The 22,823-nt window shown below is 43.2% G+C and overlaps 1 protein-coding gene across 12 annotated transcripts in view; it reads left to right on the top strand.

Moving 5' to 3' along the window:
* The window catches only part of SLC16A12 (solute carrier family 16 member 12), a 91,736-nt gene that overhangs the window by 40,078 nt on the left and 28,835 nt on the right, over positions 1–22,823 (top strand). For 6 of the 12 annotated variants that reach the window (XM_033940165.1, XM_033940161.1, XM_033940162.1 and 3 more), the window contains exons 3-4: positions 8,950–9,054; positions 19,383–19,636. In XM_033940165.1, the coding sequence (XP_033796056.1) occupies positions 19,527–19,636 (110 nt within the window). In that variant the 5' untranslated portion in view covers positions 8,950–9,054; positions 19,383–19,526. The remainder of the gene's footprint in view (positions 1–8,949; positions 9,055–19,382; positions 19,637–22,823) is intronic. The other 6 variants (XM_033940171.1, XM_033940167.1, XM_033940168.1 and 3 more) reach the window with 1 other exon arrangement.

The following is a 22,823-nucleotide window of genomic DNA, read 5'->3' as shown; positions in this document are numbered from 1 at the left end:
ATCCTAACAGAAAACCATGTCTTTCGAACACACAGAACACAGAAAACACCTTCGCCTAGTATGGAATATGTAATCACAACTAACCCCTCCCCCTTTTACAAAACTGTAGTGTGGTTTTTAGCCTCGGTGGTAACAGCTCAGATGCTCATAGAATTCTGAGCATCAGAGCTATTACCACCACGGCCAGCATTAAAAAAGCTCTACAGTTATGTAAAAGGGGGGATAAAATAGAAATACGTAGACAAAGGTTAAATTGAACCACCAAGCAGCTGGACTCTGCATACAATGCAACACCACAGAAACAGTGACACATGTTCCCTAAAGCAAAAAAATAAATAAATAGAATTTTTTTGTCTACCTTTGTCTTCTCTGGTTTCTGTTTTCCTCATCTTCTTGTCATTCTCTTCCTTTCATCCACTATCTACCCTCTCTCTGCCCCTTCTATATGGCATCTTCTCTCCTTCTATGCCCCTTCCAGAAATTATGCCTCCCCCTTCCATTTTTCCCTTCACCCCCATTGGTCTGGCATCCATCTTCTTCCCTTCCCTCCTCCAATGGTCTGGCATCTCTCTCCTCTCTTTCCCTTCCCTCTCCCACACCCCTATGGTCTGGCATTTCACTCTCTCCTCTCCCTTCACCCCACTTCCATCAGCATCTGCCCACTTTCTTTCCCTCCAACCCAACTCCACCCCCCTTATGTCTCTCTCCCCTTTCCCTGAACATCAATTCCATCAGCATCAGCCCCCTTTCTCTTCCTCCACCACCCTTCCATACCACCCTTCCCCAACATCCTTCCATACCACCCTGCCCCCTTTCACTCCCTCTACCACCCTTCTATGCTCTTTTCTCTCTCCCTCCAAACCAGTGCCATGCAGCAAGGTCCTACGATGACTGCAGCTGCCGGCTCTGCTCAGGAAGAAGTAAGTGATGTCGGAGGGGGGTGGACCGGCAGACGCAGGGAGTTGCGGCAAGGTCCTGCCGGTCCACTCCCTCCGACGTCACTTACTTCTTCTGGAGCAGAGCCGGCCTGCACTTCAGTGAGGCTGCCAACTTTGCTCCGGAATAAATGTCGGAGGGGGTGGACTGGCAGCTGCACTGAGGTGCAGGACCTTCAAGGGGGAGGATATGCCAGCTCACGGGGCCCCCTAGAGCTGTGGGGCCCAGGGCAGCTGCCTCTCTTTGCTCCCCCCTAACACCGGCTTTGGTTTAAAGTACAGCACTGCATGCGTCTGGTAGCACTATAGAAATAATAAATAGTAGTAGTGGTAGGGATAATGCCTTCTATCCCAGTGTTTCTCAACCTTTTCAAGCCTAGTACCCCCTAAGCCTAACAAATACCAATCGAGTACCCATGCCCAAGTTCCGCCCAAACTCCGCCCCTGACCCGCCCAAACTCTGCCCCTGATTCCACCCCCATAATAATAATATTAATTATAATGTAATTTCTTCCATCCATTTTTCATATACACACAATATAAACTTATTAATACGTAATGGTAACCACAAAATTTAAAAACATAAAGCACACTGCAAGCAGAGAAAATGTTAATTATTTGGTAGGTTTTCAAAGAGGTCATGGCAGATGACTTTAAAATATGCAATGCCACCTCAGTAACAACTATAGAAAAATAGATAAATATAGTGCAAAATATAGACAGCAGATATAAATTCTCAAAACTGACACATTTCGACCACTAAATTGAAAATAAAATCATTTTTCCTACCTTTGTTGTCTGGTGATTTCATGAGTCTCTGGTTGCACTTCCTTCTGACTGTGCATACGATATTTCTTTCTTTCTGCCTCCTGCATGCTTCCTCTCCTCCAGACCTAATTCCATTCCCCAACCAACATCTCTCACTTCCCCTCCATGAGTCCAACTTTTCTTCCTCTCTCATTCCTCAGATCATGTGCAGCATTTTTCACCACTGCCCACCAGTCACATGCCCATTTCTCCTTCTATCACCCCTCTCCAACACCATGCCACATCTCTCCCTCCATCACTATGCCCAACATTCCTCCCCCTTGCATCCCCTTCACTCTATCCCTCTGTTTCCTCTCCACCACCATATCCAACATTTCTCCCTCTCATCCTTCTATTCCCCAGGCATCTCTACCTCACTTCTCTCTCTCTCTATGCCCAATTTTCCTCTTCTGTTCCCCATGTGCACTATCTCTTTCCCTCTCACTCATACACTCAGGGCCAACAATTGTCCCTTTCTATTCCCTCCCTCCCTCCTATGTCCCAAGTTAGTTCCCCCTTCCTTCCTCCCTTGTGTCCCACATTCATGCCCCTCCCTTCCTTCTGTGTCCCGAGTTTATGCCCCTTCCCTCTCACTGCCTTCCAGCCTTTGTCCCACCCCCTTCCTCCATCCCCCAAAGCTGGTCCGCGCCGAAATCTGCCTGCCCTCTGCTGAAGCAGCTGCCGATTTCTCCCTGCCACGTGCCATACTACACCCCCCCGTTCCACCACCACCCCCGACACACTCCATCCAATTGTCCCCCACCACCGCCGCAACTCCAGGCAAGGAAGGGCCAGGTGCGTGCATTGATTGCACGCCACCGGCCTACAAGCCTTTCCCCTCCCCACCCCCCGATGTCAATTCTGACATTGGAGAGAAGATTCTGGGTCAGCCATTCGCTGCTTTGCTGGCCCGGAACCTTCTCTCCAATGTCAGAATTGATATCGGGGGGAAGGCTTGTGGGTAGGCAGTGCGCAATCGCTGCATGCATCTGGCCCTTCCTTGGCCAGAGTTGTGGCGGTGGATGACTGGATGGAGCATGTCAGGTGGCGGCGATGGGGGCAGCGGCCGACTGGATGTAACATATCGGGTGTTAGGGAGGAATCAACGGTGGCTTCAGCAGGGGGCAGGCAGGGAGAGATCCTGGGCAGTGGTCAGCCCGCATACTCCCAACAGGTGGCCCATGTACCCCCTAGGAACACGTAACACAGGTTGAGAAACACTGTTCTATGCAGATGAGATCTTTCTACTCATTCCACTTGGAACTGACTTGAGTGAAACATCCACAAAAGTAGCACATGGCACAGAAAAAAATCTACTCTTGGGTGTTACGTAACAAACTCAAGCAGTGGCATAGTGAGGGTGGGTGGCGTCCGGGGCAGAAGTGCCCCTCCCCTGCCCTTGTCTCTGCCTCCCCCCACTCCTTCCCCGCTCCCCCCTACTGGGCACCCCTTTCCCTTCCCCCATACCTCTAGTTGTTCACCGCTGCAAGCAACAACTTCATCATGCTCCTCACGACCCCGGTGGCTCTCCCTCTGACATCACTTCCTATGTGTGGCACCCAGAAGTGATATCAGTGGGAGAGCTAACGTGGTTGCAAGGAACACATTGAAGATGTTGCTCGCAAATGTGAGCAGCTAGAGGTATGGGGGAAGGGAGGGCCCGTCCGTGGCGAGGGGAGGAGTGGGAAAAGACGGAGGGCGTGGAGAGGAGGAGGGGTGCCAGCACCCCCACCATCATGGCACCCGTGGCGGACTGCCCTCCGCCCCCCCTTATGAGCTTCAAGCTAAAAACAACCAAACCAAATTACTATGGTTGAACAACTCACTTCAGATAGTCCCCACATCCCTGCTACTACCATCAGGATCTACCCTAAACATAGACAAAATGGCCCAGGTCCTCGGAATCATACTCGACTCTACTCTCTCATAAGAACCCCAGATCTCCTAGCTTATGGAGAAAAACCTTCTACAGGTTGAAGCAACTAAGACTGATCCAACCTATCTAACACGACCAGTTCCTTCCCAAACTCCACCTGCCACACACTCCACCCATATCTAATTTAAACTGTTTCTAATTACCCAACATGTATCTCCTTAACTTCTCAACAATTCTTATGTAATTCTTACGACAATTCTTATGTAATGTTACAGTTCTTGTAACTTCCTGACAACTCTTGTGTAATCCGCCTTGAACCGCAAGGTAATGGCGGAATAGAAATCACTAATGTAATGTAATGTACTTTGCCATCCTAGTTCAAATGCTGGTCTTACCACAGCTTGACTACTACAACTTGCTATACGCGGGCTTAAATTCCTCTTTACAAAACAAATTGCAAATGATTTAAACACAGCAATCAGACTCATCTTCAGAGTAAAAAATATACATTAGAATATTATTATACCAGACATGGGAGAACCCACACACCATTCACGCACCCTCCAATCAGAGATGTCAGACGAAAAAAAACTATACGATGGCGTTCTAGCCACACAAGCAGCAAAACTAGACTACCAATTCTCTAATTTACTGATCACGACCCCAGACTACAAAATTTTCAGAAAAAAAATAAAAATTATGCTATTCGGTCTGTCCCAGTATGGCAATTCTTATGTTCTTATGTGTTACAACACTTGATCTTCAGTAGAGGTGTTATAATTGAGCTTCACTATTTAAGCTTTAGTATTGGTGTTATAATATAGAGTTACAGTGTTTCTGTGATAGTTATTCATACCTGAGCTTCAGATGCTGGTCATTGTTGGTTTTGGTGCTTTGGGGCATCATAGTATGGTGCATTTATCCTTTACGTTTAGTCTTTCTTTTGGTTGAGTATACAGTCTGGGTATGCTATGTAGAATATATATACCCTAAATATACATACATTTTACCTATTTAATACCATCTGTGTTCATATACTATTATAATTTCAGTGTTATCATATATGTTGTCTATAGATTAGTCTTGGGCAGGGTCAGCTCTTCCTCTATGCAGACTTCAGTAACTGCCTAGAATGCAACAAGTGTGGGTTTGAGCTCAAAAACTATGATATGCTTGAGCATATATGACTGCCCGATTACTCTGTTGGCCAGTGCTCCAAAGCTCAGGCAGCAGAGAACAACCCTCTGCTTCCTGCTCCATCTTTTTCCCCTCTCAGGCAATATGCAGGAAAGAGGAAGGGAGGGGAGGACACAGTGTACAGAGCAGAGCAAAGAAAAGCAATCACTCTGGGGAAACTGTTTGGTTTATGTTGGCATATTTCTATTTATAATCTGTAGTCACTTCATATTTACTTTATTTTTAATTCCAGCATTTCACAGTAATGTTGAATATCAACTTAAGAAATGAAAAGGAAGCAGAGAAAATAAGAGATTTGGTACAATGAATTCATACCTCCTTGAGTCTGCCTGATATTTTGGCCCAAGAAAAAGGGAAAGGGATTGGGACTTATATATACCATCTTATTGTAGTTTTACAACCACATTCAAAGCGGTTTACATATGGGTGCGTCAAGCATTTCCCTATCTGACTCAAACTATCTAATGTACCTGGGGCAGTGGAGGATTAAGCCAAGAAGAACTCTGAAGTGAGGGAGCTAAAAGCAATAAAGAGAGGAAACATTCATATTTAGAGATATCATATCATCTCAAATTATTATGCTCACCCACTCAACTTGGTTCCTAGTCGAAAACGCGCAGGACAATCGAGCACTGACAATACGGAGCAGACAATCGTGTGCAGGACATCAGCGCACCGGACTTAAACTTAATTTTAAAGTGCTCCGAGTGGGGGTTTGGGGAAGGAACCCCCTGCAGTTAAGTTAGTACTGTTTGTGCTGCCGTTGGGTGGGGGTGTTGGGGGGAACCCCCTATTATAGAGGGAAGAGGCGTTTTCCCCTTTTTTAGGGAAAAACATCAATTTCCTCTGTAATGTGGAGGGTTCCCCCACACCCCCCCCACGGCAGTGGCAATAGTACTAACTTAAGTAGGGGGGTTCTCCCAACACACACACACCCTCGGAGCACTTTAAAATTAAGTTTAAGTCTGGTGTGCTGATGTCCTGTGCGCGATTGTCTGCTCCGTATTGTCGGCACTCGATTGTCTCGTGTGTTTTGGTCCTGAGACTACTCAACTTCAAGGACCTCCTACCCAATACTTAGATCAAACTATTCTGTTTACTTACTATTCATAAAAGCGTTATTGCATATCAAATTATATTTTTACAAGCAAATTGACCCAAAAATACTGTCCCTAAGGGAATCTCCAGAATCTTCTACCTTCTAGCCTGGACTTTTTGAGATAGGTTTGGAAAAAATGTGGACTTGGTGTTCCATGAATAACTTCCAGTGACCTTAAAATACAGTATCAGAACAGATGTGGAGAGAAAATAGTGGCTAATAAAGTCACTCTTCTAACAACTTGCCCCAAGTTAAAAAAAAATAAACCCAAAACCCCAAACAAACAAAAAACACAACTTAGTGCATGAGCCCACTAGGCACAGAGAAATACCTGCATATGATAAATGTAAACTGCTTTGGTTGTAGCATAGAAAGGCAGTACCTATATCATCTCTTATATTCTCTTCCCCTTCTCCATTGGCATTCATTCTTCCACCTCCTCTTGTGATGAGATAAAATATTTTGCACTAAGAACATAAGAATAGCCTTACTGGGTCAGACCAATGGTCCATCAAGCCCAGTAGCCCGTTCTCACAGCGGCCAATCCAGGTCACTAGTAGTACCTGGCCAAAACCCAAGGAGTAGCAATATGCCATGCTACTGATACAGGGCAACCAGTAGCTTCTCCCATGTCTTTCTCAATAACAGACTATGGACTTTTCCTCCAGGAACTTGTCCAAACCTTTCTTAAAACCAGCTACACTATCCACTCTCACCACATCCTCTGGCAACGTGTTCCAGAGCTTAGCTATTCTCTGAGTGAAAAAAAATTTCCTCCAATCGGTTTTAAAATTATTTTCCTATAACTTCATCAAGTGTCCCCTAGTCTTTGTAATTTTTGACAGAGTGAAAAATTGATCCACTTACACCCATTCTACTCCAATCAGGATTTTGTAGACTTCAATCATATCTCCCCTCAGCTGTCTCTTTTCCAAGCTGAAGAACCCTAACTGTTTTAGTCTTTCCTCATATAAGAGGAATTCCATCTCCTTTACCATCTTGGTCGCTCTTCTTTGAACCTTTTCTAGCACCACTATATCTTTCTTGAGATAAGGAGACCAGAATTGAACGCAGTACTCCAGATGAGGTCGCACCGTGGAGCGATACAGAGGCATTATAACATTCTTAGTCTTGTTAACCATCCTTTTTTAAATAATTCCTAGCATCCTATTTGCTTTTTTGGCCGCCGCCACACATTGGGCGGAAGATTTAATTGTATTGTCTACGATGACACCCAGATCCTTTTCTTGGGCGCTAATCCCCATGGTGGACCCTAGCATCCAGTAACTGTGATTCAGGTTATTCTTCCCAATGTGCATCACTTTGCATTTGTCCACATTAAATTTCATCTGCCATTTGGATGCCCAGTCTTCCAATTTTCAATTTCCAGTGTCTTTCATTCTGCCAATAACTTGCGGTTCTAGGCAGATTACAAAAGGATGAGATTCCGGTCCTATCCAGAAGATTATAGGGAAGTTATTGGCTGGAATATTTATAGTCTGGTGATGAAGTGAAGTTATTGGTTGTATCAGGAGTTTGTCTTGACATATTTCTTGAATAACCTGGTTTTTATTTCCCTCCTGAAGGTATTGTAGTTTGTCGCTGAGATCAGTAAATTGGAGATGTGGCTGTCTAGTTTTGCTGCCTGCGTTATAATATTCCTCAGAAATTTCTAAAATCTCCCTTAGATACCTCTGAAAAAGGAGGTGGAAGAGCAGACTTTGTAAAATCCAGAATCCTTAAGTTAAGGGACCTAAGGGATTTCACCACATTTTGCAACCAACAATGGACAACCATTTTATTCTGAACTAACCCTGCATGCAATGCCTTCATCCGTTCCAACTTTTCACACTTTTGAGCCAAAATCTCTATATTTAAATCCTGGGCTTGCAATTTAGTATGTATATCCAAGGTTAAAGTAGCACGAGAAGTAAATGTCTGATTTATACCAGTCATAATATTCTGATTTGAGTTCACTTATTCTGTAGCTAGTAGGGTTGTTTGGGTTTTTGTTTTTTTTTAATCAGTGTGACCAGCATGTGGTATTCTGCTAGCATTTGGTTTCTGTGTACACCATATTTTTCTGTTTTCCCAATAGGAGCTATGTTGCTAATACAGGTACAAGATCCTTTATCCAAAATTCTTGGAATCAGGAATTAGTTTTCGGGATGATAATGTTAAGTCCGCCTTCTGACCTTTCCTGCTTCTCACTGCCACCCTGAGTGGAATCTGCCACTCTTTTTTGCCACTTTCCAGCCCTCTGACCTGAATTGTGCAGAGATCAGGAGAAAAGCATGTATCTGTATCAGTTTCAGTGTGTCATGTCGAGGAAATTGACTACTATAAGTTTGCGTCAAATTTCGGTGTTCAGAGCTTTTCGGTTTTTGGATAAAGGATCTTGTACCTATACTAAATTTGGAATTTTAGCCGATTTTTTCCAAATATTGTTAGAATTCAAGTACAATAAATCCATGCCCCATAGAGCTTTTAATCTAAATGAGTATTTGAGGCAACAGGAGATTGGGTGGGGGGGGGGGGGAGGGTAGTTACCACAGGCAGCATCATTAATATTGCCTAGGTGCATTTGGCTGCTAAGCTGCAGTCTGTTGCTAATAATGGCTGAACCGACCCTTCCTTCAAAGCCCCCCATCATATATCCTCCTGCTCCAAAGATCCCCTATCGTATATCCTCTCCTCATGTTTCCCTCAGCACATATCTCCCTGAAGAACCCCTCAGCTCATATGATGCCGATAGCCCCCTTTCAACAAAACCTCCCATGTTGGCCCTCTTTCCACAAAGCCCCTGAGAACCCCTGTTTTCACAACTCCCTCAATGGCCCCTCCTTTCTTCAAAAGCTCACCACCTCTACCCTTTCAATCCCTGGTGCATACTGGGGATGGAGCAAGAGTGATCCCCAGTCACTCTGCTGGCACCAGGTTCAAAATAATACCAGTGACCCATAGCTGTAGTCAAATGGTACTACTGAAGAAGGCCATTCTGCTATATAAGGGCCTTTTTTTTTCTCTCTTTTCAGGATATAAAATTAACCAGCAAAAATGGAGATTCTCCCACTCACTGTTCATGTGACCCCAGATTTGACCTCCTTGATTGGCTTGGTGTGATCAGCTCAGAAAATCAGGTACTTAGAATGTCTTTATACCACTATTTCAGAAACAGTAGAGAAAATTTGTAAGACATCATCCAAATGGTAATGTTATCCTGGGCTCCTCTCCAATGTACATGGTAGGGTAGGCTTGAAACTTAGGGCTCCTTTTACTAAGGTGCGCTAGCGTTTTTAGCGCACACTGCATTGCCGTGTGTGCTAACCCCACGCTATGCGCCAAGACTAACGCCAACTCAATGGTGGCGTTAGCGTCTAGTGCGTGCAGCAATACAGCGCAACTTAGTAAATGGAGCCATTAGACTATTAAAATAATGGTGACAATTAAAGTTGATTTCATTCTTAGTATGATTCCTATACTCTATCACAGGAAATTTTATCAGCAAGTAGAACACTTGTTAATACGTTTCTTCCTGCATTCCAAAAATTCCAGGCTTGTCATTAAAAGGCTTAAAAGAGACAAAAGTGATGTTCCTGGATTTGTTTTGTACCACAAAGCCTACATCTCTGTCATCTCTGAACTAGGCCAGTTACTGGGCAGACTTGCACGGTCTATGTCTGTGTATGGCCGTTTGGTGGAGGATGGGCAGGGGAGGGCTTCAATGACTGGGAGGGTGTAGATGGGCTAGAGTAAGTCTTAACAGAGATTTCGGCAGTTGGAACCCAAGCACAGTACCAGGTAAAGCTTTGGATTCTTGCCCAGAAATAGCTAAGAATAAAAAATTTAAATTGAATCAGGTTGGGCAGACTGGATGGACCATTCGGGTCTTTATCTGCCGTCATCTACTATGTTACTATGTTACTATGTTACGTCTTTCAATGGCAAGATTCTGATGCAGATTATACGAGGAGGTGCTGAAAAGTTCTCAGCCCAACCAAGAAGAGAATGATATGGATATGGTTCAATCAATGATCTGAAACAATGTCAAAACATAGCATTTCATTTCTGCAAGTTGGCACATAACAAAATAAGATAATACTCCTTTCAGATACCATGGCAAAATAATGCTCAGAATTTAGGAAGTTGATAGGTTGGGCTGAGAACTTTTCAGCACCCTCTCGTAAGCCTAGTTGGATTCAATGAGAACAAGAGTTGTGGAATCTGATTCCTATTCATCTAGCAATATCCACCCCCTTACCAAAACACCCAAAAGATAATCCAGTTATTAAGAGTAAGTATTCTTGTCTAAAAGAGTTAAATAAAACACTGGCTATCCCCTGGCAAAGCACCTATCAAATTCCTCTCTGACTCAGTCCAAAAATAAAAATTAACAAGAAAATAGAGCATCGACCATTTTCTGGCTGCTGCAAAATGTAGCATTAGCATGTGGGAAAGACCCGTGTGAGAGCGCTAAGGCCACCTTTTGCTGCAGCTTTGTATGTTACTCCTCCATAAGGAGATAATTCTTGAATAACAAAGTAGAGAATGACACGGTGGATGTTACCCGTGAGTAGCCGCAGGTAATCCGACAAAACGGTGCAGGGGGAAAGGTGCTCACCGCAGGTACGGGGACAAGACCATCCACCACCCCATAGTGCCTTGTCCCCACAGTTAAGGGAGGGAACGCGCGCGGTCACCGATTGCACGCGGCCCCCCCTCCCTCCTTCCTACCTACCCGAATCTATCTCCCTCCCTCCCCTTACCTTTGCGGCGCGTTTTAAGGTTTGAGACTTGTTGAAAGCCACCGGAGCATACGTGCAGTCGCGTGCGTGTATGGGCAGAAGCTTCTCCTCTGACGCAACTTCCACACACGCACACAACTGCACGAACACTCTGGCGGCTTTCAGCAAGCTACTCAAACCTTAAAATGCGCCGTGAAGGTAAGGGGGAGGGAGGGAGATGCACGGACCGCGCGAGGGGTACCGAAGGGCAGTGAGGTGGCGAGAGGGAAGGGTGGATGCTAAGGGGATGGGGCGGTGAAGGGGACGGTGGGGACGGGGCAATGAAGGAGATGGTGGTCCGGTGGTGGGGACAGATTTTTTTTCCCCGTGTCATTCTCTACAATAAAGCCCTACCATTGTATTTCATTTTGTTGTTTACTATTCTGAGGAATGGGGAATTGGGGACTGCAAACAATAAAAACGAGACTTACAATAAGAACTCTGCATTTAGAATAGCTTCCTCTCCGTGGAAGAAGTGTGACTTCTGCCAAATAAAGAAAGTAATCTGAAAAGGTTGCAATAATAAATGAAAGTAAACAAGAACAGCAAAACAAGCAAAAAAGAATACGAACCCATTGACCTTTTTCTGTGTTGATGTTTTCCTATCTTCTTCTGGGGCTTTGAAGTTCAACCCAACCCTGCAATGGTTCTCCAAATTCTGCATGAGCGAGGGTTAGGGCAGCCAGGGCACAAAAGTCTCTCCGGGAAGTCAGTGAAATATAACAATACAAAATGAATGAAACGGGTCTTGTCAGTGAGAATCCATGACGGTAATGAAGCAGAGAAAGAGATCCATTACTTTTAGCAGGGCCTTTTAACCCTATGTTTTCCAGAATAGAAAAAAATAAAACTTTTATTTGTTGCAGTCAAGACAAAGGAAGTCAAAACTGATCATAGTTGGATATAACTGCTGAAAGGGCATAATCTAGAACTGTGTATCGCAAACTGTGTGCCTCCTGAGATTTCAGATGTGCCATGACACACTGGCGAGGAGGAGAATCGCCCACGCTGGCTGATTGCCTGCAGGACGTGCCTCTCGCGTCGAGAGGCACATCCTGTAGGAAGTCAGCCGGCGTGGACGACTCTCCTCCTGGCCGGTGTCTCGCCTCCTCTCTCCCGCACCGCCCGGATCCCTTCATCGAAGCAGGTCGTGGCCAGATGGGCCTCCGCGCATTTGTGTGACATCATTGAGTTGACGTCCGCGCACTTCCAGCTTGGGCACTGGATTTAGTGTATCGCCGGCCAGAAAGTTTGCGAGACACTGATCTAGAAATATTCTGTTAATTTAACACGTTTCTTTTAAGACCTTTTCAGTATGCTAAGGTAGGGATGGTCCTGAGTCATTTGAGGGCTTCAGTTATGATGCCTACACGTGATGCAGCACTGAATATCTGGGGCTAATATAGCTGGCGACAGCCTTTAAAGAAACGCTTACTACTGCCAACTGAATATTGCCCCCATTTTACGCAATGAGACCTAGTCACTAATAACTGGGGTTAACAGTACAACAATGTTTTAATAATAGCTCATGCTGCTAACGTCCTAAATGCAGCTGAATAATCACTCCTGAGGCACTCAGGCCTGGATTCTAAAAGTGGCACCATTAGGAAGGTGCTAGAAGGCACGCTAACAGTGCCTCTGTTAATTGTTTTAATTGGCTATTAATGGCATGGTGATTGATTGCACCATTAAAAACAAATTAAAAGAAAAAAGTAGGCACCACGAGGTACCTAAAGCCTATGATGCTGGAATCGCATCTTCACAGACACTTATGGCCTCTTTTACAAAGCCGCGTGGCAACAGCCCCGAAGCCCTTTGAATCTCTATGGGCCGCGGCTTTGTAAAAGAGGCAGTTAGTGGCTCCAGACGTCAAAAGAGACTTGGTTATGGGTGAGGTTTACGTTCATAATAACATGGTAGCATAGTAAATGATGGCAGATAAAGACCTGAAAGGTCCATCCAGTCTGTCCATTAATTATATCCATTAAAAACACATTATTAAATTAACTTGTCTCTTTGATATTTTTGAGTCATAAACTGTAGTCTACCTGGTATTGTCCTACGTTCCAAATGCTGAAGTTGCCATCCAAACTCACTCCAGCCTATCCAACCATCCTGTTTGCAGGATATCTACCATTAAGTCTGGCCAGTAACATTCTCACGTTCCATGTTACTGGAGTTCCCATTGATGCCTTCCCCATCCCATCCTACACCAAATCACCACATATTGGACACAGTTTGTGCAAGTCTATCCAGTACCGGCCTTAGTTCTTTAATTTACATCCTTAATTTTCTAATTAGAGATCTTCTGGGTTTATCCCATGCTTTTTAAAATTCCATCACCGTTTTCCTCTCTACCACTGTCCTTTGGAGGGCATTCCAGGTATCTACCACCCTCTCCATGAAAATAATTTCCTAACATTGCTCCTGAGTCTTCCTCCCTGTAACCTCAAATTATGCCCTCTAGTTTTACCATTTTCTCTTCTCTGGAAAAGATTTGGTTCTATTTCAAGTATTTAAACATCTGTATCATATCTCCCCTGTCCCTCCTCTCCGCCAGAGTATACATATTTAGGTCTTCCAGTCTCTTCTCATACTTCTTTTGGTTCAAAACCCTTACCATTTTGGTCGCCTTCTTCTGGACCACTTCAAGACTTTTTATATTCTTTACCAGATACGGCCTCCAAAACTGAACACAATACTCTAGGGACATCAACACCTCCCTTCTTCTGCTGGTTATTCCTCTTTATATACATCCTTCTGGCTACAGCCACCACCTTATCACACTGTTTGGATGCCTTTAGATCCTCAGACACAATCACCCCAAGGTCCCTCTCTCAGCGCTGCTAAGCATGATTCTACGTTGAGAAGGTAGGCGCCAGAAATCCCTGGCCTACATTTCCAGGGCCTACCTTTGACACAGGCCGCAATCCTGAAAACAGTGCTGTAAATCTGAGTGACATACGACCGGCACTGATTGTGCAGGCGCCTGCCAATTATGGTGCAGCTTTCAGCATCTGGGTCTCATCCTCTTCCGCCCATTTAAACTCTTTTGAATATTGAGTTCAAGGAGTAGGGTTACCATAGTTTTCTCCGGGAAACCCCGGACACATGATCCTGCCCTATTCCGCCCTCAGCCCCACCCCCAGGAAGTCTCCTCTTCTTCCGGGCAAGCTCCAGCCGCTTCTGGAGGGCCTGCAGCATGCGCGGATGCATGTGACCTAATCTGTGCTTACTCAGAGGCCCTCCAGACGTGGCCGGTGCTCGTCGTGACTTTCCAAACACCAGACTAATGCCAACTTTTGGAAAGTCTGTCCGGGAGCCTAGACAGTCCTCTAAAAAGAGGACATGTTCATCGGGTAACCCTACCAAGAAGCCTTAACTCCCCTTTTATTCTCTTCACTGCAGGTCCTCTTAAGCCACTAATCTTCCTTTGGGTCTCCTCCTGACTACAAAAACCTGCTCTTCTGGGTACCCAGGCACTCCTCTTTTTAGCCTCAGCACATTCCTATGCAGAAAGCAAGGAAGAAGGAGGAGAAAAAGTAACAAAAGCCAAAGTGAGTTCATGAGTGATAAGACAGCATCTTCCTTCCTCCTCTCCCCCCCAAGCCCCCCCCCCAAAACAACTCTTCATGGATAGTGTCTGAGTTACTACATATACCTCTTTCTGACCTCCTCGCTCTGTGGACAGTTTTGTGACACCATTATATGTACAGTATGTCATATATAACTATCTACTTCTGTCTTTTAATGATTTTCCATTAGGCCAGCTCTGCAGTTCATTGCCAGCGACACAGATAAAAAAGATAATCTATGCCCCACTCTCTTGACACTGTAATGAAAAGTAATACTTTAAACTTCTCGTCAACTTTTAACATGCTACAGTTCTTACCTGAGTTATAAAGCTGTGGAATCTCTTTTTTAAGCTAATACAAATGATTTTTACATGGCAAATCTGTGTGCATGCCTAGAAATTAGCCCCTTTGACATTTTAAACAAAAACAGCAGGAAAGCGAATTCTTCTCCATGTTTAGCACTGACCCTTCACCTCCTATCACTGCAGACAGTGAGAGATACCCTGTTACGATAAAGCAGTGCTGATGCTAATGTTGCTATAGACTCCTAACATCTGTCCGACCTCTAGCCTCACCCCCCTGGAAGTGCTTCAGCCCCTTTTTCACATTTGGCATGCTTCCCTTACCCTCCTCCTCCTTCTGGGTACCTGCAGTCCACCGACCACCCTAGTCCCTGGTCAATCAGATTAGAGAATGACACGGGGGACAAATTTGTCCTCGTCCCCGAAGGAATTCAATTTCTCTGCCCTGTCCCCAGGAGTTTTGTAGCTGCCCCTGTCCCGTTCCTGTAAGCTCTGCCTTAACTGCACAAACCTCAAACACTTTTGATTTTAAAAATGCTTCAGGCTTCTGTCGATGAAAATGGAGCTTGCAGGAATGAGGCAAGTACAGGAAAAGAACTCGCGGGGACGGGACAGGACGTGAAAATGAGTTCCCCCGGGGGACGGGGAAAAATTTGTCCCCGTGTCATTCTCTAACTCAGATATTCTGTCTCCCAAAGCACCACTACTGCATATAAGAGTCTTGTTAAGTGATAAGAGACTTAATATATAATGGCACCTGCAGCCCCATCTCCTTCAGTGTGGGCTTCCTGTTTGGAAAGTATAACAAGGGACGGGAATAGCAGACAGGAGGCTGGAGCTGATTGATGGCTAGAAATTACATTGTCAGTTTAATGTTTCTACTGGCTATCAGTCTTCCTGTTCTTGGGGGCTGGTGGGGTTCTGATTTGTGTTAGGTCAGATTTGTATGTAGATTTTTATATAGTTTGGGTCATGTGTTATTAATTTGTTCTGAAAACCGCCCCAGATCTAGTCTTTCGGGTACTGAGCAGTCTATTATACATTGGAATTTAAATTACAAATATCATGGACAGTCAAGAAATCGAACAAACAGGTCTTTGATTAATTTCTCACTAGAAACTCACATGACTAGACTGAAATGGTCATATTTCTGCTATTATTATGTGACAGCCAAAATCCCTAGAAAAGCAATTATACTAGAAACGGTTGAAAGAAAAAAGAGGACACGGACGACCAGCAGTAAGATGAATTCACAGAAACTCAAAACAATAAATGCTCCATTAGACGGGATAGAAAATGAATTAAATAAAAAAAAAAACTTCCACACTAGAGAATGACATGGTAACAAAATTCATCACCGTTCCCGACCCCACGGATAACCGCGGGAAACCACCCCAAGTCATTCTTTAGCGTCTATCTCAACCTCAGTCCTTCTACACCAATAGGGCTACCGGATTTTCTGGAATGAAAATCCAGACCCATGGCCCTGCTCTCAGGCCCGCCCAGTCCCACCAAGCCCTGCTCTGTTCTACCTCCAGCCTCGCCCAGCTCTGTTCTGCCTCCAGCCTCGCCCCTCAACCTGTTCGCTTGTCAGGATGGCATCTGCGCATACACTGGTGTGATGGGACGATGTCACACGCATCACCACATTGCATCCACGCAGATGCCCTCTCGACATCGCTGCTAGCTGGACGCTTTTGAAAACCCGGACAAAGTGCATAGAAAATTTAATTAACTGTTTATATTCTGCTCTTTTCAGAGAGGTCAAGGCAGATGATTCTAAAATATGAAATGCCACCTCAGGAACTGCTATAATGGCAATTACATGTTGATGCTGCACTCCAGGCATGAATTCACATGTAACTGCCAGTTCCTGAGGCGACATTGCATATTATAGAATCATCTGCCTTGACCTCTCTGAAAAGAGTAGAATATAAATGATAGTTAAATTAAAATGGCCAAATTTTAAATTCAGTCCTACATTCTACTCTACTTGCACCCCTCTCCAATGCTCTCCTCTATAGTCCCCCTCCATGTTCTTCAGCTCCCTCCCTAATGTCTCCTCTACAGCCCCCCCTCTCAAAATTTTCTCCAGCCCGCTCCCTGATGCTCTCCCAAAAAGCCACAGTACAAAACTAGAGTAAGAGAAAAAGTAATAATGCACCTTTCACTCTACTATGCAAAATATACAAATTGCAGAAGTAAATTTCCAAAACTGATAGATTACAATCACTACACTATAGGTTAACAAATACAAATAAAACAAAATTTTGGTAATATGATACCATTTTATTGAACTAAATACATTTTTCAATTAGCTTTTAGAGGCCAAAACTTCTTTCCTCAGGTCAGGAAAGTATACAGCAGTTCTGATATGAGAAAGGGAGTTTGGTCCCTAAACAGTATTAATCAAAAATGTATTAAAATTCATTCAATAAAAAGATATCACCTTATTTCCATTTTCATTATTTCTTAACATTTATTGACACAGCAACCACACTACTTTATCCTAAACTAAAAATAAAATTCATTTACTTTTTCTTTTTTTTAAGTTCAATAAATTTTTATAGATACAACCACGTCATAACCGATTTACATTACACATAGGAACCAACAATCGTCCTATACAATAACAGTTATGTTATGTTGAATTTTCAATAATAGAGGCTCATTTACTTTTTCTAAATATGTTGGTCCCAGTCTTTGTTTTCTGCTTTCCTTGTTTTCCTCGTAGTTCTCTTGCCAATAATTCTCATCAATTTGCCATTTTTCTCTTTTTTCCTTTTCTTTTCCACTTGGCATTCTTCAATTTATTTTTCTGCCTCTGTCCAAATTTAACCCCTCCTTTACAAAGCCACACTAGCGTTTTTAGCGCCAACCACCGCAGTAACAGCTTGGATGTTCATAGGAATTCTATGAGTGTTGGAGCTGTTACTGCGACAGTCGGTGCTAAAACGCTTGAATGGCTTTGTTAATTCTTTCCTAGTCCAGTCTGCAGTTTCCCTTTTCTTTTCTTTTTTTCTTATACTGTGTTCATCTACAGCTTGCCATCTCTTTCCATTACTCAGGTTCTCCTATTTCACTTCCTCTTATTTCCCAGTCTCTCACTAACTCTGTCTTCTTTCTTTTCCCCCATTCAGCATTTGACCCTATCTCCTACTTCCATTCAGCATCTGCCCCTGCTCTCTCTTCCCCTTCTATTGTGTCTGCTCCCTTTCTTCTTATCCCCCTTCTTCCCAGAATCAGCCCACTATCTCTCTCCCCATCTAGCATCTATCTCTTCCCTCCCTTTCATCCAGCATCTGCCCTTTATTTCTCTCCCTCTTTTTTCCAGATCCTGACCTCCTCTCTTCCCCTTCCGTCCAGCTTCTGTCCCCTCTTCCCTATCCCCCTTCAATCCAGCATCTCCACCCTCTCTCTCTACTTCCTTCCATCCAGAGCCTGACCTCCTTTCTCCCCCTTCCACCCAGCACCTGACCCTTCTCTCTCCTCTCTCAAGTTTCAAGTTTCTTTATTTTTTATATACTGTTTATCAAGTAAATGTCTAAACGGTTAACAATTAAATAAAATTACTAAAATAAAGTCTTAAATGAGATAAAATAATATCATATCTATGACTAAAAATAGTAAAGGAGGGGGTAAGTGCCCTTAGAGATTGTACTGTAGCATCAGTTTCCATCAATTCTGTAAAAATGAGAAAAAGGACACGTGGACAATCTATCACAGATATGAATTATTACTTTGAAAGTTTAGACAAAAGCAGTAGGATTCATTAGAACTTGGCCATAGATAAGCTAACTGATAGGGATGTGCATGGAAAATATTCACAGACCAGGCTATGTCAATGCATAGAATTTGCAAACCATACCACTCCCTCAAAAACACCACAGCATACCTACACTCATGCTAAGCATTACTGGGTTTCCCAAAGGGGAGCAGCCATGATGAGATACAGAGTTTCTTGAGAAGGAATAATTAACACCTCCACATCCTGAGGCAGCTGGAATTTAGCAAAACGCTGGCCATCGTCAGTGTGCAGTGGATTCAATACTAGATAAGTACTTCTCTGTCTTCAAATGATCTTGTGGTGAATTGTTCAACGCCAGAAGCTCTGCATTGCACAAGGCATTTTTTTTTGTGTAAACACCCACTTGAGGAGGTTTTTTTATGCCGATGAAGTAACTTACTCCTTGCATTTATAGTCTTTATAGTCTTATTATTGGCTGGTGGGGTAGGGATTCTGAGGCTTTTTCCTACCTCATGGGATTTTTGGCTTTGAAAGTTGGCCTAGGTCAGACATGGGCAACTCTGGTCCTCAAGGGCCGGAATATGCATGAGATCTATTTGCATGCACTGCAATGCATATTCATTGGGGAAATCCTGAAAACCAGATTGGATTCTGGCCCTTGAGGACCAGAGTTGCCCATGTCTGACCTAGGCCAACTTTCAAAGCCAAAAACCCCATGAGGTAGGAAAAAGCCTTAGAACTCCTTCCCCACCAGCCAATAATAAGACTTGGTTTTTGAACATTATCACTGCATATTTCCTTTGGGAAATCCAGTAATGCTTACCATGAGTGTATGTATGCTGTGGTGTTTTGAGGGAGTGGTATTGTTTGTTGTATGAATTGTGCTGTTGGTACTAATGCATAGAATTTGTACATCATAGATTATTTATAATAAATGATATTTAACATTTCTTTAGATAATTTTTGTTTAATTTTTGGGAGGATATTGAAGCCATGCATTATATAATGAATCACGGTTGTTGTTGTTGTTGTTTTAATTATTATTATTAATTGTTCCAGATGGCAAATGAGAATTGCTACAGAAGATAATGTTCCATGAGGATCTTACAAGTCACCTGAAATTCCCTTCAGAACCAGGAAGTGGAACCACCTTTTGAAGTGTGCTGTGGACTTCTACTGGTGCCAGCTTTAGAAGCTGCAGTTATGGTCCAACCACAGAGGAGTTTGCATGCAGCTCCGCCAGATGGTGGCTGGGGATGGATGATAGTCGCTGGCTGCTTTTTTGTCACTGTCTGTACCAGGGCAGTCACTAGGTAAATGCACTGTGGCTTTTTTATTCTATAATCAAAAAACAGCAAGGGAATATATTTATCCAAGGTGATACTTATAAATCACTGTTGTTCTAATCACCTTTGTTTTACTTCAAACACAAATTACAACACAAGTTGATGTGGTTAATTGAACACTCAGACCCGCAGCTGAGGTCCGGTGAAACAAGTTCACGGAGCAGCTGTTAAGGAGACCATCATTGTTGTTCACAGTCTCCTCCACCAAACAAAGACTAGATAACAACACATAAACTTGAAGAAAATAAAATAATAAATTTAACAGCAACTTAACTTTGAATGGTGTGGATGATACACATAGCTGCTCCGGGCTCCTCCATTTATTCACAATACCGACCCCCCAACCTAGGTTTCACCCGCTGGCTTCTTCAGGAGGGGTACTACAATTACAAGATGACTCAAATCAGCACTGCACCACACAGCTTGCTAACTTAATAAGCAATACATTTTGAAATACTCAATATAAGCACTCTCTCTGCAACTTACCGGCACAAACACTCCATACTGCACACACACGCACTGCTGACAAGAGGAACTTCCCAGCAGGCCATGCTTTAAATACACTCCCCTTTACTACCTATTACATCATCACTCCTTACATCATGAGTGAAAGATTATAGTTGAAACCATTCAATATCATTGTTTAATCCTGCTGGGGCCAAGGTATGCCATTGAAATATAAACTTCTGCTCTAAATAAAGAAGATGTTGAGTAATATTTCCAGATTTTTTATGAGCACACATAAGAACAGTATATTGTAATTCCTCAATGGAGTGCTGTTGTTCAATCCAATGACTGACTAAGGGGGCAGTAACACGTTTGCATCTTATATTGCTCAAATGTTTGGCAATGCGAATTTTAATAGCACGCCGAGTGTGTCCTATATAATATAGCCTACAAGGGCAAATAATACAATATATTACTGCAGATGACAAACAATTAGTACCTGTTCTTTAATAGAATTTCTTGCCCCCTGTTTGAGGAATTATCACTCGGTCAGTGTTGAGGACATGAGGGCAATACACACACTGATGACAGCGTACATGAGGACCCTCTCTATTCTGTTGGACAGGGTCACGGTGTTTCAAAATCTGACCTAAATTCCGGCCCCTAGTGTGAGCAAATAAAGGGATGTCATTCAAGCTCTCATGTACCTGCAGCACTGGCCAGTGTTTCAAAATCATTTTTCTAATTTGTTGACTTCGATTGGAATAAGGCAATACACATACCACGGCCCCACTGTTCTCCCTTTGTTGGGGATGAAATAGCCACTCCCGCTGGCAGTTACGGGCTCTCTTCCATGCCCGTTTGACTACCCGGGGAGGGTAACCTCTCTCCAAAAACTTTGTGTATAAAAGCGTGGCCTGCTGTTGAAAGTCCCACTCGTCAGAGCAGATCCTCCGCAACCTTAAAAATTGTCCCACCGGGATGCTGTCCCTGAGGGGTTTTGGATGATGACTATGATAGTGTAGGAGAGTGTTTCAATCGGAAGGTTTCCTATACAGAGTAGTATCATAACATACTTGAGAGTTGATCTGAGATTTTACTACTTGGATATCCAAAAAGGATACCCTGTCACTACTTACTTCATGAGTAAGAGTTATATTAGGATCTGCCTGATTCAACTGGATTCATTGGATTGAACAACAGCACTCCATTGAGGAATTACAATATACTGTTCTTATGTGTGCTCATAAAAAATCTGGAAATATTACTCAACATCTTCTTTATTTAGAGCAGAAGTTTATATTTCAATGGCATACCTTGGCCCCAGCAGGATTAAACAATGATATTGAATGGTTTCAACTATAACCTTTCACTCATGATGTAAGGAGTGATGATGTAATAGGTAGTAAAGGGGAGTGTATTTAAAGCATGGCCTGCTGGGAAGTTCCTCTTGTCAGCAGTGCGTGTGTGTGCAGTATGGAGTGTTTGTGCCGGTAAGTTGCAGAGAGAGTGCTTAAATTGAGTATTTCAAAATGTATTGCTTATTAAGTTAGCAAGCTGTGTGGTGCAGTGCTGATTTGAGTCATCTTGTAATTGTAGTACCCCTCCTGAAGAAGCCAGCGGGTGAAACCTAGGTTGGGGGGTCGGTATTGTGAATAAATGGAGGAGCCCGGAGCAGCTATGTGTATCATCCACACCATTCAAAGATAAGTTGCTGTTAAATTTATTATTTTATTTTCTTCAAGTTTATGTGTTGTTATCTAGTCTTTGTTTGGTGGAGGAGACTGTGAACAACAATGATGGTCTCCTTAACAGCTGCTCTGTGAACTTGTTTCACCGGACCTCAGCTGCGGGTCTGAGTGTTCAATTAACCACATCAACTTGTGTTGTAATTTGTGTTTGAAGTAAAATAAAGGTGATTAGTACAACAGTTTTTTATTCTATAGACAGAATTAATGTAGCATATGCATTGTATTTATTTATTTGCATTATCAGCATAGTATTAATTTGATCACTAATAATGAAATGTTTATCAACAAGCAATTGTGTGGCATCATCAGAGAAGACATTGCAGATACAAGACTTAACATCCAGGATATGTTTAATCGATCTAATCATTATAGGGGAATAGGAAGATCTCTTTACCAGAAGAGAAATGTGGGAATAGAGAGAGGGAAGTGAACAATAGGTTCTCGGTTATCTAAGTTGTACCTGGGGACAAAGGCTCTGATTCACCAAAGTTAGCGATGATCGCTGCTAACCGAACCGATTCACAAAAAGGCCAACTGTGTGTTTTTCCCCTCGATTGCCCATTTTCCGCTCCGGCCATGCAAATTTGTAAAATTCCATGCAAAATAGCCAAGTGATTGATTCATTAACATTTGCTTGGCTATTTTGAATTGGGTTTTATTATCCTAAAACCCGACTGCTGTAGACTTGTCAGTAACACAGTTACCAAAAATACAGAAAACGGATCCTTCTCTATATAATCCAACCCAATAAATACATTTTAATAAACTAATAGGGTTCCCGGATATTTAAAAAACTAACCTCTTTATACAGATCAGATTGTCTATCTCATGCCTTGTAATTTATAGAAGAATTTTTTTTAAATTAGCCCATTAATAGTTTTAACTTACCCTAAATCTAGCACAAAACTTCTCTTAATGGCTTAGGTGAAACAATTAGGAGGAAAAGCATATCATAT

Source organism: Geotrypetes seraphini, chromosome 4 (assembly GCF_902459505.1).
Source record: "Geotrypetes seraphini chromosome 4, aGeoSer1.1, whole genome shotgun sequence".
Lineage (NCBI taxonomy): Eukaryota > Metazoa > Chordata > Amphibia > Gymnophiona > Dermophiidae > Geotrypetes > Geotrypetes seraphini.
This window is presented reverse-complemented; position numbering and strand designations above follow the sequence as displayed.